The sequence below is a fragment of the Triticum urartu genome, chromosome 4 (assembly GCF_003073215.2).
Source record: "Triticum urartu cultivar G1812 chromosome 4, Tu2.1, whole genome shotgun sequence".
Classification (NCBI taxonomy): Eukaryota; Viridiplantae; Streptophyta; class Magnoliopsida; order Poales; family Poaceae; genus Triticum; species Triticum urartu.
In genome coordinates, this window is record NC_053025.1 from 193053765 (window position 1) to 193075194 (window position 21430).

Below are 21430 nucleotides of genomic sequence, written 5' to 3' on the forward strand. Positions count from 1 at the left end.
GAGACGAATCCGGATACGCAACCCGTTCGTCCGCCACACCCCTCTAACCTATCGAACTCGCAACTTTCCCCCCTCCGGCTCCTCTGTCCGAAAACGCGAAACACCGGGGATATTTTCCCGGATGTTATCCCCCTTCACCGGTATCACCTACTACCGCGTTAGGGCACCTCTAACGCCGTAACTTGTCTTGTCATGCATCACTATGCATATGCTTGCATTGTATTTATTGTTTCTTCCCCCTCTTCTCTCTCTAGACACCGAGACCGACGCCGCTGCTACCCCGTACGACTACGGAGTTGATGACCCCTCTCTCTTGCCAGAGCAACCAGGCAAGCCCCCCCCCCTTTGATCACCAGATATCGCCTACTCTTCTCTATACTGCTTGCATTAGAGTAGTGTAGCATGTTACTGCTTCCCGTTAATCCTATACTGATGCATAGCCTGTCCTTGCTACTACTGTTGTTACCTTTACCTGCAATCCTAATGCTTAGCATAGGATGCTAGTATTTTCATCAGTGGCCCTACATCCTTGTCCGTCTGCCATGCTATACTATCGGGCCGTGATCACTCGGGAGTTGATCACGGGTATATACTATATGCTTTATACATGATACATGTGGTGACTAAAGACGGGTCGGCTTGTGGAGCACCCGCGAGTGATTCACGGATTGGGGGCTGAAAGGACCTTTGTCCCAATGGCCCTCTGTGTGGATCTTTGAGGCGGAGCGACAGGGCAGGTTCCGACCACCTAGGAGAGAGGTGGGCCTGGCCCTGGTCGGCGTTCGCGGATACTTAACACGCTTAACGAGATCTGGGTATTTGATCTGAGTCTGGCCATTTGGTCTATACGCACTAACCATCTACGCGGGAGTAGTTATGGGTATCCCGGCGTCGTGGTATCAGCCGAAGCCTTCTTGACGTCAGCGACGGAGCGGCGCGCGCTGGATTGGACTGGAACGCCACTAGGCTAGGTCTGCTTCCGGCCGCCCACGCAACGTGCAGGTGTGCTAAGGGCGATGGGCCCAGACCCCTGGGCGCTTAGGTTTAGACCGGCGTGCTGACCTCTCTGTTGGTCTAGGTGGGGCTGCGACGTGTTGATCTTCCGAGGCCGGGCATGACCCAGGAAAGTGTGTCCGGCCAAATGGGATCGAGCGTGTTGGGGTATGTGGTGCACCCCTGCAGGGAAGTTAATCTATTCGAATAGTCGTGATCTTCGGTAACAGGACGACTTGGAGTTGTACCTTGACCTTATGACAACTAGAACCGGATACTTAATAAAACACACCCTTCCAAGTGCCAGATACAACCGGTGGTCGCTCTCTCACAGGGCGACGAGGGGAGGATCATCGGTTAGGTTTATGCTATACGATGCTGCTTGGAGGACTTCAGTCTACTCTCTTCTACATGCTGCAAGACGGAGGCTGCCAGAAGCGTAGTCTTCGAAAGGACTAGCTATCCCCCTCTTATTCCGGCTTTCTGCAGTCCAGCCCACATATAATAGCCTTATTCCAGTTGATACCAATGCATACATATGTAGTGTAGCTCCTTGCTTGCGAGTACTTTGGATGAGTACTCACGGTTGCTTTCTCCCCCTTTTTCCCCCTTTCCTTTCTTCCTGGTTGTCGCAACCAGATGTTGGAGCCCAGGAGCCAGACGCCACCGTCGACGACGACTCCTACTACACCGGAGGTGCCTACTACTACGTGGTGCCCGCTGACGACGACCAGGAGTAGTTAGGAGGATCCCAGGCAGGAGGCCTGCACCTCTTTCGATCTGTATCCCAGTTTGTGCTAGCCTTCTTAAGGCAACCTTGTTTAAACTTATGTCTGTACTCAGATATTGTTGCTTCCGCTGACTCGTCTATGATCGAGCTCTTGTATTCGAGCCCTCGAGGCCCCTGGCTTGTAATATGATGCTTGTATGACTTATTTTAATTGTAGAGTTGTGTTGTGATATCTTCCCGTGAGTCCTTGATCTTGATCGTACACATTTGCGTGCATGATTAGTGTACGGTCAAATCGGGTTCGTCACAGTTTCATACTTATGATGATATTTTTCGGATGATTGCTCTTGTACTATTCTTTTTTAGCAAGTATTAAAATATCTTGTTGTACGGAAATCTGATTTCTACTAAAACTTTGTCAAGAGGCTCATTTTCTTGTACTAAAATCTGCATTTTTTACTGATTACTGAAATGTACCTTGTTACTAAAATTTCATAGTAAGGAGGTCAATGGAGCAAAAGGCACGAGAAGGAAGGAGCGGCGCCACAGGGACGACGTTGTCGGCAACGCCTTTGGAAGGATTCGCTTCAGAGAAATTACGGTAGTCGGCCATCGCGCTGGGGAAGCGGGGAGGATGTCGTTCGGAACGGTTGGGCCTAGAGGAGTGTGTCCAGGTGGACAGGTGGTGGCCGAGGATGGCCACGAGCAGTTGGGTTGGGCATTTGTCAACGCGATGGAATTGTTGCTCAAGGTACCAACACCCTTGTTTTGACTCAACGTTTCTCGGCTAGTTGTGCATAGTCAGGACTGTTTCGTGCATCTGGGCGATGGCTCATGCCATCCACTTTCAAAACAATAAGGTAGCCATCCATGTCATTGTCTCTTGTTGTTAGTTTTGTTGGATTCCATACTTTATGTGGTGTTCCTTAATGCATGAATCATTTTTAATATGGACGGAAGTCTGAAAATTGTTGTAAGGTTATCGCCATTTTTTTAAACTACAGAAGTCTGAAGATTAGAAGCATGATCTTTTATTTTCATGTTGCTCTACCTCTGTAGTGTCAAGTCGCAGAAACTTTTATCACATATCTTCATGCGCAATATGCTAATTTCTCCTTGATGGCAAATAATCCGAACAAAATATTGGGAAGTAATGGAGTCCTCGCCAGAGTAAGGGGGGAAACTGTGGGAGTGGATGCACATCATGTAGGCGAGACGTCATAGCTGTGGTCGTAGTGGCCATGAGCGGGCATAGAGGAGTTTACACTAATTACTTCTACATTGATATTATTGCTTGTAGACCTGAAAGGAGAAAATAATGGCAAAAGGTCCCTCAAAATTCATAGCATGGGTGTAGAAGGTTTGGGGATTTTGAGCCGGATGGGACATTGATGATTGCGGCTGGCTTGGATAGGGAAGGTAGAGATAGTAAGTGAAGAGGAGCAGGAGAACGAAGATGAAGAAGAATAGTGGTTTATAGGTAGAAAAAAAAATCAAGAATGTTGCTTAATGTGCATGAAGATCCAAACAATGTATGTTTGACACGATTAAAGTTGACTCATGTCGAGCCTCAGGGTGGTGGTGGAGCAGTCATGGCGGACGGTTGGTTGCGGCCACCGTGTAGTTGTGGAGCTGGTCCTGGGAGAGAGGTGGTCGACGAGCCCGTGCTGGAAGAAAAGTGCTGCCGGTAGGAAAGGTAGGGTGGATGGTGACCATCACGGTGTTTTCGAGTGAGCGAGGCGTCTGCCATCGCGCAACCAAAGAAGTCAAAGTCTGTGTCAAGATTGGCCACCGTGGTTGGCGTGAAAGTGGACGGACCCGAAGGCCGGTGAGAAAGACATTTTTATTATACTTGCTCAAATATCGTATGAATGAAACTAAAGATAACATTTCTGATATTGTGCGAGATTTTTTTAAACACATCAAATATATATTAATTTGTAACAGATTTTTAGTTGGATCATTGCTCTATATGTATGCATTGTCAAATTGCCTTTTGTTAACAATTTTTAATGTAAGTGAAGCAGACTTAAATTATTACTCAATTATGCCCGTGCTATTTTTTTCTACATGTGAAATATAACATACATTATATTTACATAATTTCAGCAAAATATTTCAAAAGCCTGTGATAACACACGGCGGGCATTCTACTAGTTATTATAGGTCATGCCTTTTTGAAGGACGATTTATTTTGCCCCTCTGTAAGTCTGTGAGATGTAATTATCTGTGGGGCTTGTTTGGCCCCAGCCGGTGTTAGTGGAAGCAGGTCTCTGAGTCCGAAAAAAAAGAAAGATCTACTCATGGACATTGCCGAAACATGAACGTGGCGTGGGTTGTGAAGCGGAAACGGCCCATGTTCCTTCATCTCCCGCCCCTACTGCCCAATTGGCGGGAAACTCTCTCCCACGCGCGCCCTTTTCACATTCTCCACCATCTTCTTCTATAAGATACAATCTCTTTCCTCCGCGAAAACCGAAGAGCCAAACACCCACCCAATCCACTAACCAAGCGATGCCTCCCAAGCGCAAGTCCCCGGTTGCGACGGCGGCGGCCCCCGCAATGCCGCCTAGGATGACCCGGAGCATGGCCGCCGGGAAGCGGGGCGCCGACGCTCCGGCCAAAAAGGAGGAAGCACAGGCGGCGCCGGCGGCGGCCGCGGAGAAGGGGAGGAAGAAGGCCAAGAAGGAGGTGTCTGCGGTGGCGAAGGAGGTGGAGACGGTACTGTCGCCTCCTGCAGCGCCCAAGCAGAAGGTGAAAAAAAATGCCAAGAAGGAGGTGGTGGCGGGCGGTGCCGGCGCTGAAAACGGGAAGCGCGTCATCGTCGAGGCTTGGTAAGTGCTTGCGCCGGTGCACGTGACGGTTAGGTTTAGCTTTTTGTGACCATGGATGATTTTAACTGATTTTGTGTCGGATTTAACGGGACTTTGGGTACGATTAATGAATGAAAAAGGTGTTGTTTAAGATTATTATTTCGTAGTTTAGATGGGGAAAAGGTTGAAACTGATTTTGGGGGGAAGATGAACGGAGCGACATTAAGCAGATCTGTTATTTTCACTTCTTTTTTTTAATTATATATGCTGCTGCTTGTAGATGGTTCCACACAGGAACTACTTCTACTCTTCTTGAATCTCATCACATATTCACTCTGTAGTTAACCGTGGAAAAAATCAAAATATGTGATTTAAATGGTATGCATCATGCATGATCATGATCAAATATGTATTGCATGCGTTCCAATTTGTAAATAAATATAGTATAATATGATTCACAAGTCGGAATATACTAGGCTACTGTTCTAAAATGTGATTAATAATATGAAAACATCAGCTGAAAATGTAAGTTTCATTCTGCCAGTTGCCATCTTAACCACCATCCAAAGTCCAAACATCATGTTGGATTAAATACGTCCATTAAGCTGGCTTGGAGAATCATCTATCTTTGCAACACTTGCTAACTTGTTGAATAGTTAGCACCGAAAGAAGGTTACACCATCTTCTTTTTCTGGTTCTAAAAATTCCTCTCCTTTGGTGGCTTTCTAACAACAGTCTTTTTGTTTCTTTCATACCAATTTCAATGGAAAGATTAAATGATTTTCAGTAGCAAGGGTGGTAGAATACCCCATTCGCGCTCTCTTTAATTGCACCTTTCCATTACTGTAATTTGATATATGGCAACTACACCCAAAACAACCTGTTCTTTATTGTTTCTTGGAGATATTTCTCTTCTTATGTAGGAAACTGGAGTAGTGAATTATAGTTGGCTGGGTGCAACCATTGTTCTGTATCATCTACTAAAAAACCATTGTTTTCTACCTTGATACTCAAAATATTTCTGACATGGTTACATTTGATCTGGACATACCTTAGACTCAAAGCATGTACTTCAATATCCTTGGTCATTTAAATAATCTGCAAGACTTCTCCAGCTGTCTGTATGTAAACTCAATAAGCTCTGCAGTTATGGTTGTTCTTTCGTCTTACTGATTGCTTGTTTGTTGAACTCTCCAGCACCCAGTGCCAACAGTTCAAGAGAAGAGCTTTAAAGGTGAAGGAGGATCTTGAAAGTGCTGTCCCTGGGGTTTCTGTGACAATCAACCCTGAAAAGGTATCTTCACTGTGTTTCATCTACATAATCATCAACTTTGCCACATCTTTTTTGGCATATTTTTTGTGTATATTGATCTTTTAATTGGCATTTTTTCGTGTATATCTACACCTGAATTGACATATCTTTCTGTCTTTTTTCAGCCACGCCGTGGATGCCTCGAGATACGGGAGGAAGGTGGTGATGTGTTCATTTCACTGCTGGTAATCTTAACTGTCTCTGGGTTAATTTCTGAACCATACTACACTGATCAGATAACAAAGAACCTCATTTTCCTGTGAAAGCTTGCTAACTACTCCCTCCGTTCTAAAATAGACGACCCAACTTTGTACTAACTTTAGTACAAAGTTGTGTCATCTATTTTGGAACCGAGGGAGTATTTCTCCGTCCCAAAATTCTTGTCTTAGATTCGTCTAGAACTCTAGATACGGATGTAAGAAATACTAAAACATGACTTGATACATTCGTATTTAGACAAATTTAAGACAAGAATTTTAGAACGGAGGGAGTAGTATAATCCATATTCTTTGTTTGTTCCAGTCTGATGGTTTCATACTCCCTCTGTCCGAAAATACTTGTCATTAAAATGGATAAAAAGAGATGTATCTAGAACTAAAATATATCTAGATACATTCCTTTTTAACCATTTTGATGACAAGTATTTCTGGATGGAGGGAGTACTAGCCAACAATTTAGAGAACCTAAACTTGTTGCACAGCTTGATGCCACTCCAAATATTTTTAATGCTGAAAATTGACATGCAGAACATGCCACGGCCCTTCAACAAGATGAGGGAGCTCGACATGGACAAGGTTACCAAGGACATTGCCCAGAAAATTGCTTGAATCTGACGTGGCATTAATGTATGGATGCCCTCCTTTTGCAATTGAAGTTTAGGGCTTATTTTGTGTGGGAACTTGGTATTGCAGTGGCCGTAGAATGTGGGATCAGTGTTTCGTTATCGTGTCCTATGTGGGCTAAGACATGCTGAAATTATCGCAGTGGCAATGGATATTACTCCTCCCTCGGTTGCCCTTGTGTTATGTGCTTCCTGTCCTGAAGCCTTGGTTGCTCTTAATATTTGAGTACCTATATGTTCTACGTTTCCAGCCGATGCTGTAACCTTTCTATGACAAATTGGTCAACTGAGAGATATAACTCACAAATAGTCCTTGTGCAGTAACATTGTCTTCTTTCAACGTATAAACAAGCTTGTCGCTTGTTTTTTTTCGAAAAAGGAAGACTCTTTGGCCTCTGCATCAGAACAATGCATACGGCCACATTTATTAAAAAATAAATGAGGTTCAACAAGGTAAGTCTGAAAACAAAAAAGAACGGTTAGTAATAGAATGCACAAGAAATCATAACTGGTTGGCAAAATAGAAGATAGGTAAACTAATCGCCTATCCTATTACATGACTAAAACTAGAAGGGGACGCATGCTTTGTTGTGCCTTCAATGGGTTGGCACACTTCTTCTGCCTTTGTTTGCACGGACAAAAATCATGGCCTATTGTGGTGACAGAGATAGACTGATGTCTGTTTTGCTGTCTATTTTGATTCATTTTCAGCCCAAAATTTGACTTGGTTTATGTCTGCGTGGACACGCCGCGGACACCCGCCCATCAGTGGCATACCATCTTCACTCTACCCTTTCCCTTTCCAAATCTCGTGCTTAACAACAACAAAGAAGTCTTTAGTCCCAAACGAGTTGTGATAGGCTAGAGATGAAACTCATAAGATCTGTCACATGGATAGCAAACTTCCACGCATTCATTGTCCATGGCTAGTTCTCTGGTGATACTCTAGTCCTTCATATCTTTCTTTATGAACTCCTTTCATGTTAAGTTTGGCCTACCCCGACCTCTCTTTAGCTGTCTGCTATGCACCGACGCTTCTGGAGGCATGCGCTGAATATGCCTAAACCATCTCAAACGATATTGGACAAGCTTCTCTTCAATTTGTGCTACCCCAACTCTATCTCATATATCATCATTTTGGACTCGGTCCTTCCTTGTGTGGCCACACATCCACCTCAACATGCACATCTCCGTCACACCTAACTGCCGAAGATGTCGCCTTTTAGTCGATCAACACTCAACGCCATCCAACATTGCAGGTCGAACTGACGTCCTATTGGCACTCTCTTGTCACAGAGAATGCCGGAAGCTTGACGCCACTTCATCCATCCGGCTTTGATTCGATACTTCACATCTTCATCGACATCCCCATCGTTCTGCAGCATTGACCCCAAATATCAAAAGCTGTCCTTCCGAGGCACCACTTGCCCATCAAGGCTAACCTCCTCCTCCTCGTGCCTAGTTGCAGTAAAAGCGCACCTCATGTACTCAGTTTTAGTTCTACTAAGTCTAAAACCGTTTGATTTCAAGGTTTGTCTTCATAGCTCTAACTTCCTACTGACCCTCGTCTCACCATCATCGACTAGCACCACATCATCTGCAAAGAGCATACACCGTGGGATATCTCGTTGTATATCTCTCGTGACCTCATCACCAAAGTAAAAAGATAAGGGCTCAGAGCTGACCCTAATGCAGTTCTATTTTAATTGGGAAGTCGCCAGTGCCACTATCACTTGTTCGAACACTTGTCACAACATTGTCGTACATGTCCTTGATGAGGGTAATGTACTTTGCTGGGACTTTGTGTTTCTCCAAGGCCCACCACATGATATTCCGCAGTATCTTATCGTAGGCCTTGTCTAAGTCGATGTACACCATATGCAGGTCCTTCTTTTGCTCCATACTAGAACAATGCCCGTGTGTTGCAACAAGATATAAATATTCTAGTACGTTAACTTGTGACTTACCTGTCAATAATAATACGATTGTGTAAATAAATGTTCATCAAATTCTGACTGTGAATTACCTTATATTTTGATTAGAACTTTGGTAAGTAAATTAAAGTGGAATTGAAGGTAAGTAAATTAAAGTAATTGATTATCATATACATGGAAGATTGAACGAATGGGTGGTGAAAAGAAAGGTTAAATGGGAACCTTACGTTCCTTTTAAGTTTTTTAGGGAAACGTTCTTTTTAAGTAGTAGAGATATCTATCCATGAGTTGTCGTACCAAGAAAATGGCGCCCACGCAGCCACTCCCATGGGCTGGCCTAACAACGTGCTGGTAGCTCCCACAATCATACATTCGCTCGCTCGCTTAGTCCCCTAAAAAAAGAATTTGCTTGCTCGGTCAACGATTGACCGATCAACCATATTTTTGAAAAAATCAAAAAAATCATGAATTCAAAAATGTTCATCGAATTTGAGAAAAAGTTCATCATTTTTCAGAAAAAGTTCATTGATTTTGGAAAAAAATCATTGATTTTGAAAAAGAGTTCATCATTTTTTAAAAGCACACAAATTTAATAAATTTCATCAAATTTGGAAAAAAGTTCATCTATTTTGAAAAACAATTCTCAAATATTAAAAAGCTCATCAATTTTGGAAAAAGGTCATCGTTATTGAAACAAAATGTGCATTTTGAAAAAGAAAAAAGTAAAACATAATTTTTGTTAAAAAATAGAAAAAAATAAAACTGGTCCAAAAAAACAAAATTAAAAAAATAAAAAGAAATAGAAAAAATAGAAACAAAAAGGAAAAATGATGAAAGAAAATAAATAGAAAAAGAGAAAAAACAAAATCCGGTAAAAAAATCCAGAATGAACAAAAACAAAAAAGACTAGCTGGAGAAAATATAAAAAGAAAATACATTATCACAACGTGTGGTCTGTCTAGTTGGTTAGTGCGAGTCCAGAAGAAAGTGGAAGTCAAACCGGGCCGCGGGCCGGGGGGGGGGGGGGGGGGGGGGGGGGGGGGTGCGCCAATTTGCCAAAGGGCCTATGAATGGGTGGCTGAAGCGCTAAGTAGGAAATCTCCTGCATTGCCCGAGCACCGGGAGCAACTAACAAACAAGTACTCCTTCGGAAGCCCTTGCAAGAGTCATCTCAGGTGGGCTAAGAGCGCGCCACTCTCACTCGCCGTCACGTGTCGCACTTTGGGCGTTCTTTTTAATTTTTGTTTCTTTTTATTTTTCCACACATTTTCGTCTTTTTGGTTTTCCTTAGGTTTTAAAACAAAAAAATTGATTTTTTCCGCGAATAAACTCGTATTTTTCCTTTCATGAGAGGTATAAATTTATTTCTCATGCAGGAACGGATTTGCTTCCGCGAAAGGTACAACTGTGCCTCTCGGATTTGCTTCTGTGAGAGGCACAATTAAACGCGTTTTTTCCTTCCGCGAGAGGCACAGTCGTGCTTTTCTCGAAAAAAAACACGTTTTTCCTTTCGTGAGAGGCATGGATTTGCTTTCGCGAAAAAACATGTTTTTTCCTTTCTCGAAACGAAAAAAATGCGTTTTCTTTTTTTCCCTGCGAGAGACACAGATTTATGCTTCCGTGAGAGGCACATTCGTGCCTCTTTTTGAAAGGAAAAAAATGCTCCCGGCTTGACTTTTTCGTCTATTTTTTTCGTGAAAACCTATTAACATGTGATCTACTTTTGAAGATCTCGGCGCGAGGAATTCAATGGTGAAAACGGTTCCAGATTTGAAGGCACAGTTTAAGGGATAAAGCGTTTTGAATAAATGAATCTATGAAAAAAGAAAAACTCTTAGATTGTAACAGGTAGCTCACATGCACCATTTATCACAACTTTGAAAGATGGAAGTGACCTTTGTAAGAGTGTTTGGTTAGGGAACAAAGTGGAATGAAATGTCATGGTTTCATGACATTCTGTTCCACTAGAAATGGGTTGGTTCCGTTTCTATATTTGGTTGGACAAATAGGTGTAATAGAATGGTTCCATTATTCGATAAAGATAATGTCACGTATATGCATAATTGTCACAAGTCTTTGTATTTTTAACGCATAATAAAAAAGTGCCAAACAAAATACTCCCTCCATTCCACAATGTAGTGTTTCCTCTATCTCCGTGTTTCAACTTTGACCATAAATTTAACTATTTAGACCGATTGCAGCAGGAGCAAAAATTATATCAGTGAATTCGTATTTCAAATAAGTTTTCAATTATATTTTTTTTTCTCCCGCCGCAGTTGGTCTCGTTGATTAAATTTATGGTTAAAGTTGGACCTCGGGAAGCGCGGACGCATTATATTTTGGAATGGAGGGAGTACTAGTTATCACTCATATACATGTCAAAAATCTGTCAAAACACTGGCCTAAAAGTTGTTAAAATACAAGTCGTGCATTCATATTCATGTCAAAATACAAGTCATCCATCCATATAGATGTCAAAAAATCTGTCAAAATAGAAGAACGTGGGGCAGGCACGGGACGGACCCGTTATATTTCATCCGGTGACCAAAACCAAAACCAAAACCAAATACAAGTCCTCCTTTTGATTTCGCTGAGCATCGCCGAAGGGTGGAGCTATGTAAGGGCCAACCTGGGCCGTGGCCCGCCCATCGCTGGAAACCAAATTTAGCTAGGCCCAGCCCACACCAGCTGACCAGCATAACGCAACACGCAGCAGCCCAGCATCCAGGAACTCACGGCACGGACAACAAACACTGTTTTCTCCAGCGGCCGCCGCCCGCCGCCGGATCGTCACACAGGGCACAGCAGCCAGCCGCCCCCCGCTCCCGCTGGCCAGCGGCACAAATCGGCCGCCGCCCACGGACGACTAGCCCACCGGCAGCCAGCAGCGCGACGACGGCAAGTCGGCCGACCCACGTAAGCTGCACAGCTAATTTTCTTTGATTCGTTCCCAATTTCTTTCATTTAGGTTATTGTCTGTTCGTATGTGGACTGTGGTGGCATAAATAAACCACTGAAAATCTTATCGTTTACATTTTATGCAAAGCCATCGTTTACAGTTTATACAAAGGCATTGTTCTGTACATTTTGACAAAAAAATAATCCAGTTTGGCAGTATCAATAATTCACTCAATTCGTCTGTAGTTTGATATCTCCAAGCTTTTGTAATGGCTAACTAAAATAGTCTAATGGGGAAACTGTATTGCGGTATAGCTTCTTTTGTTTATATCTACTCACTTTTTCACGAATACACTTAGGAGCGTATCATTGCATTGATAGGGGGGGGGGGGGGTGAACATACAGGTTGGCATCACGGACGCGTACACAGAATGGCGCTACCGTGATGCTCAGTGAGCATGGGAATGGGTTGCTCAGCCCTACAAAAATGTTTAGATTACAGGGATGATAGTGCTAAGCGTGCCTCCTCCTGTATCGCAGCCAGGAGAGAGGCGGAAGAGGTCGTAATCTTGTCGAAAATCATGGCGTTGCGGTGGCGCCAGAGTGACCATGCCGTGAGCACCGCGATGGTGGAAAGGCCACGTCGCTTGTCGGTAGTCATCGATGGGAGGATCCTGCTCAGCCAGTCAAAGAACCCAAGAAAACCATCCGGAGCCGCAATCGTGGGGCAGCACCAGGAGAGGATGCCATGCCAAATGACGCGAGCGAAGACGCACTCGATGAGAATGTGGTGCAAGGTCTCGGCCTGTTGGGAGCAAAGCACGCATGCCGGTTCATGTGGAAGCGCGCGACGGACTAGGCGATCAGCCGTCCAGCAGCGGTTGACGGATGCGAGGTAGATGAAGAACTTGACCGAGAGGGGGGCGCCGGATTTCCACATGAGGCGCCAATGCTCGGACGTTGTGGATCCGGTGAAGAGGGCGTTGTAGCAGGAGGAAGCGGAATAGGCACCATGCTCCATCCACTTCCAGCGAATGGTGTCGGGCTCCGTGGTCAGGGTGACAGACTGAAGCCTGCGCCAGGTCTCAACGTACTGGAGCATGGCCTCCGGGCTAGGGGAGTCATGGATATCTCTGATCCAGGCGCGGTCTTGAAGGGCGGTCGCAACTGTGCGAGAGCGGCGTGGTCGGCTCGGCACAAGTGCCACCAGGTTTGAGGCCAGGTCCTGGATGGAGTAGCCCTGCAACCATTTGTTAGTCCAGAAGCGGCAGGAGGTAGCATTGCCCAGGATCAACGTCGTCGAGGCCCGGAAGAATTGAAGGGCTTCGGGGTCCGAGGGCGGCTGGAGGTGAGACCAAGGGCGCGAGCTGTCAAAGGCGTGTAACCAGAGCCATCTAACGCGGAGAGAGATGCCAGTCCGATGAAGGTCCCGGATCCCGAGGCCGCCAAGCTCGATGGGGCGACAGACTCGCGCCCAACTGACGAGGCAGCAGCCTGCACGCGCGTCTTTGCGGCCATGCCACAGGAAGTCGCGGATGATCCTGTTCGCCTTCTTGAGGATAGGGGGGGGGGAGAGCGACATGGCCAGGAGAATGTGCATGGGCAGGGCCGTCAAAACTTGCCGGACCAAGGCAAGGTGCTCACCGCGCGAGAGAAGTGTGGCCTTCCATGTTGCCAGCTTGCGGAGCAATTTTTCCACGAGAGGTTGGAGCTGTGAAGCCGGCACCTTCCCGAGGGAAAGGGGAGCCCAAGATATTGTATCGGGAAGGCCACAACCGGGCACGCGAGGGAGGATCCGATACTGTCAGAGACATCGGCGGTGCACTGGATCGGCGCGGCCAAGCATTTAGCAAAGTTGGTGCGTAGGCCGGAGACGAATCCGAAGAAGTCCAGGAGGCCACTAACGGCAGTGAGCTCAGCCGGGTCGGGATGGCAAAAGATGACCACGTCATCCGCAAAGAGGGAAACGCTCGATGCGGCCTGACGCTCCGTGAGGCGCCGTATGGTGCCGGTGGTGACTGCGTGCTGGAGGAGAGAGTTGAGGACATCAATGGCGAGGGTGAAGAGCATCGGGGAGACGGGGTCGCCCTGCCGAAGACCTTGGTGGTGAGGGATGGGGGGGGGCTGGGTGTGCCGTTGATCATGACCCGCGTGGAGGCCGTGGAGATGAGGATGGAGATCCACTCTCTCCACCTTGGCCCGAATCCCAAGTGCTCAAGGACCTGGAGGAGGAAAGGCCAGGAGACAGAATCGAAGGCGCGAGCAATGTCAAGCTTGAGGAGGACCCGAGGGAGCCGGAGCCTGTGAAGCTGCCTTGCCGTCTGCTGGACAAGGGTGAAATTGTCGCGCACACTTCTCCCCGCGATGAACGCGCAGACGAGGTGCCAATCTGAGCGAGAGGACTTTGGCAAAGAGCTTCGCAACCAGGTGAATGAGGCTAATGGGCCGGTAGTCAAACAAGGAGGCTGCGTTTGGTCTTTTAGGGATCAAGGTAATGAGGGCCTCATTGAGTCGCTGGAATGCGTGCCCATTGAGCGCGTAGAGCTTGTTGAAGACGGCACAAAGATCGTGCTTGACGATATCCCAACAGGAGCAAAGGAACTCCGCCGTGAACCCATCAGGGCCAGGTGCTTTGCCGGACGGGAGCTTCTTAATGGCCTCCCAAATCTCATCAGGCGTGAAAGGCGCTTCGAGCTCGGGTAAATCGAAGGAGCGATGATCGATAGCGTCAAGATCAATCGTGAAGGCCTGATCTTCCTGGTGACCAAGGATGGAGGAGAAGTGGTCAAACGCAGCCCGGGCAAGGTTGGCATCGCCGGAGACATGTTGCCCGTCAACAGTGAGGTCTAGGATCCTGTTCTTGCCGGCGCGGTGTGACGCGTGGATTTTGGAGAATGTGGAGGAAGCCTCGCCCTCCTTTAGCCAGCGCAGGCGGATACGCTGCCACACGATAATGCGCTCGAGGGATGCGAGGCCTAGGTATTTGCACTTGAGCTCGCGGCGTAGCCATGCCTCGGCGGAGGAGAGGGGCCGGGAGTCCTGAGCCGCATCAGACCGCGCGATAAGCTCCCGAGCGACGCCCAATTGGGTGGTGATATTGGTAGTGATGCGAGAGCTCCATTGTTGAAGGCTGCGGGTCGTAGCTTTGAGGCGAGCGAAGAAGCGCCGGAACGGATCCGGGTCAGGGGGAATGGAGTTCCAGGCCGCCAGCACGGTGGAATGAAACCCATCCAGTTTGGGCCAGAATCTCTGGAAGTGGAAGCGCCGGCCCCCCGTAGATCGGACGACACAATCTATATGTAGGGGGCAATGATCCGAGGCCGTGGACGAAAGGCACCGAAGGAGGCAGTGCGGGTGGGCCGTCTCCCAGGAGGGGGTGCAGAGGACGCGGTCGTTCCGGACGAGAGTGGGATTCGTTTGCTCGTTAGACTAGGTATATCGCCGGCCGTGCATGTAGATGTAGTAGTGTCCGTGATCAAAGATGAAGCGGCGAAAGCGATTCATAGTGCGTTGAGAGATCCGGTCGTTGTTCTTATCAGCCGCCGAGGTGATCATATTAAAGTCACCCCCAAGAAGCCAAGGGCCAGCAATGCTAGTGCGGAGATCCGGAGCTCGACGAGAAAGGTCAGCTTCGCGTCATCGCCTTGGGGACCATAGACCCCGGTTAGCCACCAATGAGGCCCACCCAGGGGGGAGCTCACCGCAGCGGAGACGCGGTGTTCGCCGACCGACGGGCTGGTAAGGGATAACAAGCTACTCTGCCAAGCAAGAATGATTCCACCCCGGGTATCTATCGCCGGGAGGAAGTAGAACCCATCGAAGGGGCTACTAAGAGTCTCAAAGATGAGAACCGGAGAGACCGAGGAGAGCTTGGTCTCCTGAAGACACACAATAGAGGGAGACACGGAAGCGATAACAGAGCGAATGGCTGCGTGCTTAGCCCGGTTGTTAAGGCCCCGGACATTCCAGAAAATAACTTTGAAGTTGATATCCATAAGAATAATTAAAACACGGAGTGGAGGCCCGGCAACCAGCGCTCATGCCGCGAGCCGACATGACGGGGAAGAGGGGGGGCGAGGCCATCAAGGATCGATTGGGGGAGGTGCCACCCATAGAAATCCGCAAATGCACAAACGACCTTGACGCAAGAGGACGCTCGAAAAGCTTGTAGTATGGGTCGAGGATGGCATCTGACACCGGCTCATCATCTTTTCGGAGGCCCAAGCGGAGTAGAAGAACGCGCTTTGCCTTTGCCTCGGAATCAAGCCCCGGTTAGCCTTGGCAATGCGCATGCTACGGCGGGGAGTGAAACTTGGCGGCACTGTGCATCGGCCTCGCCGCGGACCAAGGGTAGGCAGGACTGGGTTCACTGCAGCCGAGATGGAAGCCAGGAAGCTTTGGAGTGGGGGTACGTGGGTAGGAGAGCGCTGCATGGCCATGCATGGGGAGGGGCGACGTGGCTCGCTCTGGGCCACGGGCATGGGCGGGCTTGCATGCAGGGCGGGGTCCACCCCATCCACCCAAGGCGCGGGCGCGGGAGTGGATGGATTCGAGGCAGGGGGCAGATCGTCCTCGTGATCCGGGCAAGCCAGGGAGGGGATCACCACCGGATCCGAGGCATCTTCCACAGGCCGCATGACGGTCTTCGCGACAGGATCAGGCTGGCCGTTAGCGGGCCCAGCGACCGGATCAGCTTGGCCAAAGCAGGCCTCGGGGCAGCAGGAATCTGGTCAGACTGTGCCCCCAGGGTTGGTGGCGGGGTGGGGCCACCGCATGACCGGTCCGCGGGGGGAGGGGAGGCTGCGCCTGGGGCAGGGCCAGGGGAAGGTTCCAGAGTCGCTGGCTGGACACACGGCGAAGCTGGGTTGGACTGGCTCCGCGGAGCTGAAGCAGGTGGGGTTGGATCCAGCGGATTTTGAACAAGGCTCGTTTGAACGGCCGGGGCCGGCCCCACCCTGGTCGTCGCAAGGTCCAAAGGCGGGGAAGGCCACGTCAGGCGCAGAGCAGGTGGGACCCGGGCAGTAGGCGCAGGTGTCAGACACAGGGCAGGTGGGACCCTGGCAGTAGACGCAGGGATGGAAGGGTGCGGGCCCAGAAGACCCTGCCACCCACGGTGAGGGAGCGGCCGGCGGCGAGACCTTCGGCCACCTGAGGAACCAGAACGGGGCGGCGGCGGGCAGCCCGGCTCGCCGGGCGACGAGTGTTAGACCTTTGAACCTGTGCATTGATAGTTGTGGATGACACTAGGAGAGTTGGGACAATTTTCGTTGGTTTATTTCTCACAATGCCATGCCAACCTGAGAGGTTGGGGATACATACTTATAGGCTGCCAGCCAGCCAAGCATATGCTGAGATGCTGCTAAGATGCTAGTCTAAGATGCCAGTCTAAGATGCTATCCTAACTGCCAGTCCTTGATGGTCAGGAACTCTATCCTAACTACCACAAGGACCATGTGCTGCAGCCCCACAACGACCCTAGTACACAGACTTATCCATCATTCTCCCCCTAAGTCTTGTATGTCGTCTTGTGGGAGAGTTGAATCATCCCGATCCTGGAGCAAAGCTCGAGGAACTTGACCCTCCCAAGAGGCTTGGTGAGCAGGTCTGCGAGCTGGTCCGTGGTGTTGATGTAGCTCACCTCGATGCTCCCTTCTTCCACACAGCTGCGGATGAAGTGATACCTCAGTCGGATGTGCTTGCTCCGTTCGTGGAACACGGGGTTCTTTGCCAGGGCCAGGGCGGACTTGCTGTCCACCAGGAGCTGCACCGTTCTGGTGTCTTGAACGGGAAGATCACCAAGCAGTCGAGCGAGCCAGAGCGCCTGAGTGCAGGCGGTGGAGGCCGCTATGTACTCAGCCTCACAGCTGGACAGGGCCACCACCTGCTGCTTGACTGATTGCCAGCTCACAAGACACTTGCCGAGGAAGAAGAGGATCCCGCTCGTGCTCTTGCCGGTGTCGATGTCGCCGGCGTGGTCGCTGTCACTGTACCCGACGAAGTGTGCCGCTCCCGGACACCTAGGGTAGTGGAGGCCGTGGTCGAGGGTCCCTGCTACGTAACGGACGATCCTCTTCACTGTCTGCTGGTGTTCCGACGTCGGTCGCTCCATGAACCGACTGACATAGCCGACGGAGAATGCTAAGTCCGGCCATGTGTGGGTGAGGTAGCGAAGGCTCCCCACAAGGCGTCGGTACTGCGTAGCATCCACTTCCTCCGTCGTGCTGTCGCGGCTCAGTTTCAGCCTCTCCTCCATCGGAGTGAGAGCTGGGTGGCAGTCGGTGAGCCCAGCTAACTCAATGATGCGCTTGGCGTAGGCGGACTGTCGAAGCGCGATCCCGGAGTGGTCCTGGTGTACCTCAATCCCTAGATAGAAGGAGAGGAGCCCCAGATCACTCATCTGGAAGGTGGCCTTCATGTCTTCCTTGAACGCCGCCACCTCTGCATCTTTGGTGCCGGTGATCACCAAGTCGTCAACATAGACGCCCACCAGCAGGCCATTTCCTCCACTGCCCCGTCGGTAGACGGCAGCCTCATGCGGGCTTTGCTTGAAGCCCATCTTCTTTAGTGTGGAGTCCAGCTTGGCGTTCCACGCCCTAGGTGCCTGCCGTAGGCCATAGAGAGCCTTGCGCAGGCGGAGTACCTTGCCCTCCTGGCCGGGAATCGCAAATCCCGATGGCTGATGCACGTAGACTTCCTCCTTCAAGTCGCCGTTGAGGAACGCTGACTTGACATCCATGTGATGGTCACGCCAGCCCTCCTGGGCAGCCAGCGCAAGGAGAAGTCGCACGGACTCCATCCGTGCCACGGGAGCGAAGGCGTCGTCGAAGTCGACTCCTTCCTGCTGCAAGAAGCCTCGGGCCACCAGGCGAGCCTTGTGCTTGATGATGGCGCCAGCTCCATCCCTCTTCAGCTTGAACACCCACTTAAGGGTGATTGCATGGTGACCACGAGGGAGTTCAGCGAGCTCCGAGGTGCGGTTTTGCTCGACCGCATCCATCTCCAACTGCATCGCGGCGCGCCACGCCACATCTCCCTTGGCCTCTGCAAAGGACCGTGGTTCGCCGTCCTCACACGCGAGTTGTAGCTGCGCCTCCAGGTCACGTGGCATCAGTCCCGGCACCGGTTGGTCGCCGAGTAGATCATTCATCGTGCGATACCGCAACTGTTCGCCTCCATACCACGCGTCGAGTGAGCTGGTGCTGATGCTGATGATGAAGCCGAACCCACAGTGGTGACTGCCGGGGCTGGAGTATGCGGCGTCGCCAGTTGTGGTGCCGTCGGCGTAGCAGGCGCCGGAGTCGATGCAGTTTTGGGGGTCGGGGTAGACGTGCCCGGCGAAGAGGAGCTGCTTGCTCCCCCGGCTTCCTTGAAGTGGGCATACTCGACAATGAAGTCGTCATACGTCAGCGTCGAGCCGTCGTCGACCGCCTTGTCCCATTGCCACCCTCGCCCTTCGTTGAACACGACGTCTCCTGTTGTGCGCACACGCTGTGTCTTTGGGTCGAGGATGCGGTAGGCCTTTGACCCCTCCGCGTAGCCGATGAAGACTCCCGGAGTGCTCCTGTCGTCGAGCTTGCCGATGTGGCCGAGCTCCTTAGCGAACGTAAGACAGCCAAAGACCCGCAAATGGGAGACCGCCGGCTTCCGCCCATGCCAGGCCTCGTATGGTGTCCTGCCATCGAGTGCCTTAGTAGGCGAGCGGTTGAGGATGTAGACGGCCGTCAGCACCGCCTCTCCCCAGAAAACAGCCGGCATCCCTCTCTGCTTGAGGAGAGCCCGAGCCATCCCCACAACCGTCTGGTTGCGCTGCTCGACGACTCCGTTTTGCTGCGGACTGTACGGCGTGTAGTGGCGTTGGATGCCCTCATCGGCGCAGTACGGCGCGAATTCAGCCGCCGTGAATTCGCCGCCGTTGTCAGTGCGCAACACGCGCAATTTGCGGCCGCTCTCCGCCTCCACACCAACCTGCGTGCGCCTGATGGCGTCTGCCGCTTCTCCCTTGCTGCCGAGAATCACCGCCCACATGTAGCGAGAGAGATCGTCGACGAGTAGCAGGAAGTAGCGTCGACCTCCTGGTGTGGCTAGCGTCACCGGGCCGCACAAGTCTCCGTGCACGAGCTCCAGCTTCTCCTTGGCCCGAAAACTCGCCTGTTTGGGAAAGGGGAGTCGTCTCTGCTTCGTCAGTACGCAGATGTCGCAGAACTGCTCCACATGGTCGAGGCATGGCAGGCCTCGTACCATCTCCTTGGCACTTAGACGCTTCAGGGCCTCAAAATGAAGGTGCCCAAAGCGCTCATGCCATTGCCATGCCTCGTCGTCCCGACGGACAGCGAGACAGACCGGTTGTGCCACCTGCACATCAAGGACGTAAAGTCGATTTTCACCTCTGGGTACCTTGGCGAGAAGGCGACCCTGGCGATCCCAGATGCGTAGGACCCCATGCTCAATCAGCATGCGTGAGCCGTTCTCATCCAGCTGCCCCAAGCTGATGATGGAGTTCCTTAGCGCGGGGATGTAGTAGACACTGGTGAGCAGCCGGTGCTCTCCCGTCTTGGTGGTGAAGATGACGGAGCCGACGCCCTTAATTTCCACAGCGGAGGCATCCCCAAACTTGACGGAGCCTCGCGCATTGGAGTCGAGCTCGGCGAAGAATTCCCTTCGACCGGTCATGTGGTGGGTGGCGCCGGTGTCGAGGCACCACCCCGTAGTCTTGTCCTTCCCGGAGCCATCGCCGAGAAGAGCGTGTGCTTTTGGCTCGTCGAGGTGGATGAGAGCTTTTGCGACTGGTGTCGCTGAAGATAGCTCAATGCTTGCATGCGCCATGAACAGAGCCGTCTCCTCCTGCTTCGCCTGTGCGACGTGAGCCTGGCCTTGTCGTGGTTGCCAACACTCATTGGCCCAATGGCCAAACCGGCCACAGTTGTGACAACTGTTGTCTTGTGCCGGCTTGGGCTTGCTAGCGGCGCCGTCCTTAGCGCCTCTGCGGGCGTCACCTTCGGCACGTCCTTGTGCCCTGCCCGGGGGGCCTCTTCGCGTCTTACGCTGCTTGCCACGCTTGCGGCCGCCCGTCGTGGAAGAAGGCTCCCCCTTCTTCCTGTCACCAAGGCTGGCTTCCCACGACTCCCGAGTTAGGAGCAGCTTCCCGCCGTTGGTGATGGGCCCCGAGGAAGGCTGTGGCTCGTCGGTGTCGACGACCTTGAGGCGACCTATCGCCTCCTCGATTGTCATCGTGGAGAGGTCCAGCAAAGACTCGATCGACCGAGCCATCTGCTTGTACTTCTCGGGGATGCACCGAAAAAGCTTCTCGACAGCTCTCTCCTCGGTGTAGGTGGCATCACCAAACTTCACCAACTTCTGCAGCAGAGTGTTGAGACGGAGAGCAAAGTCATCAACGTCCTCACCTGCATCTCGGGCGGGACTGCGGCGATGAGGGCGTCCAGCGCCCGTCGGTCCTCTTGGTGGTCGACGTTGCTGTCCTGGACTGCCTCCCACATGCGCCGCACCTGGAGCCTGATCTTCATGATCCTGGCCCACTCGACGTAGTTGGTTTTAGTGAGGGTAGGTCACCCGACACTGGGACCAACATCCCTGACCACAGTCCGGACCTCGTAGAGGCCGCGGTCCTGGTCGTTGCAGCCGCCGTCGCAGTGCGCATCTCCACCTGGAGCGCGGGCGTGCTCGGCTGCCCACTGCGTCGTCCGCTCTTGCGCCACTTTGGCGCGGTCTGCGTCAGCGCCGTCGTTCGCAGGCGTGGAGCTGTTGGAGCTGCCGGAGCCGCCGCGGAGTACCTTGGCATCCGCCGTAGCCTCACGTGCTGCGTCTGCTGCTGCTGCTGCTTCTACCTCCACCCTGGCTGCTGCCAGCTCCGCTGCAGCCAGCCTTGACACCCTTGCTGCCGCAACAGCTGTT

The 21430-nt window shown here is 50.9% G+C and overlaps 1 protein-coding gene across 1 annotated transcript; it reads left to right on the top strand.

Moving 5' to 3' along the window:
* Window positions 1–4173: 4173 nt before the first annotated feature.
* Window positions 4174–6873, top strand: LOC125553748. The gene is made up of 4 exons (XM_048717469.1): window positions 4174–4557; window positions 5734–5830; window positions 5974–6033; window positions 6595–6873. The coding sequence occupies exons 1-4, from the start codon at window positions 4238–4240 to the stop codon at window positions 6673–6675; spliced, it is 558 nt and encodes a 185-aa protein (XP_048573426.1). The 5' UTR covers window positions 4174–4237; the 3' UTR covers window positions 6676–6873.
* Window positions 6874–21430: the final 14557 nt, after the last annotated feature.

Coding starts and splice junctions, on each gene's coding strand:
- LOC125553748 (XM_048717469.1), top strand. CDS start 4,238: ATGCCTCCCAAGCGCAAGTCCCCGGTTGCGACGGCGGCGGCCCCCGCA. Junction 5,831..5,973: donor TGACAATCAACCCTGAAAAG/GTATCTTCACTG, acceptor GTCTTTTTTCAG/CCACGCCGTGGATGCCTCGA. Junction 6,034..6,594: donor ATGTGTTCATTTCACTGCTG/GTAATCTTAACT, acceptor ATTGACATGCAG/AACATGCCACGGCCCTTCAA.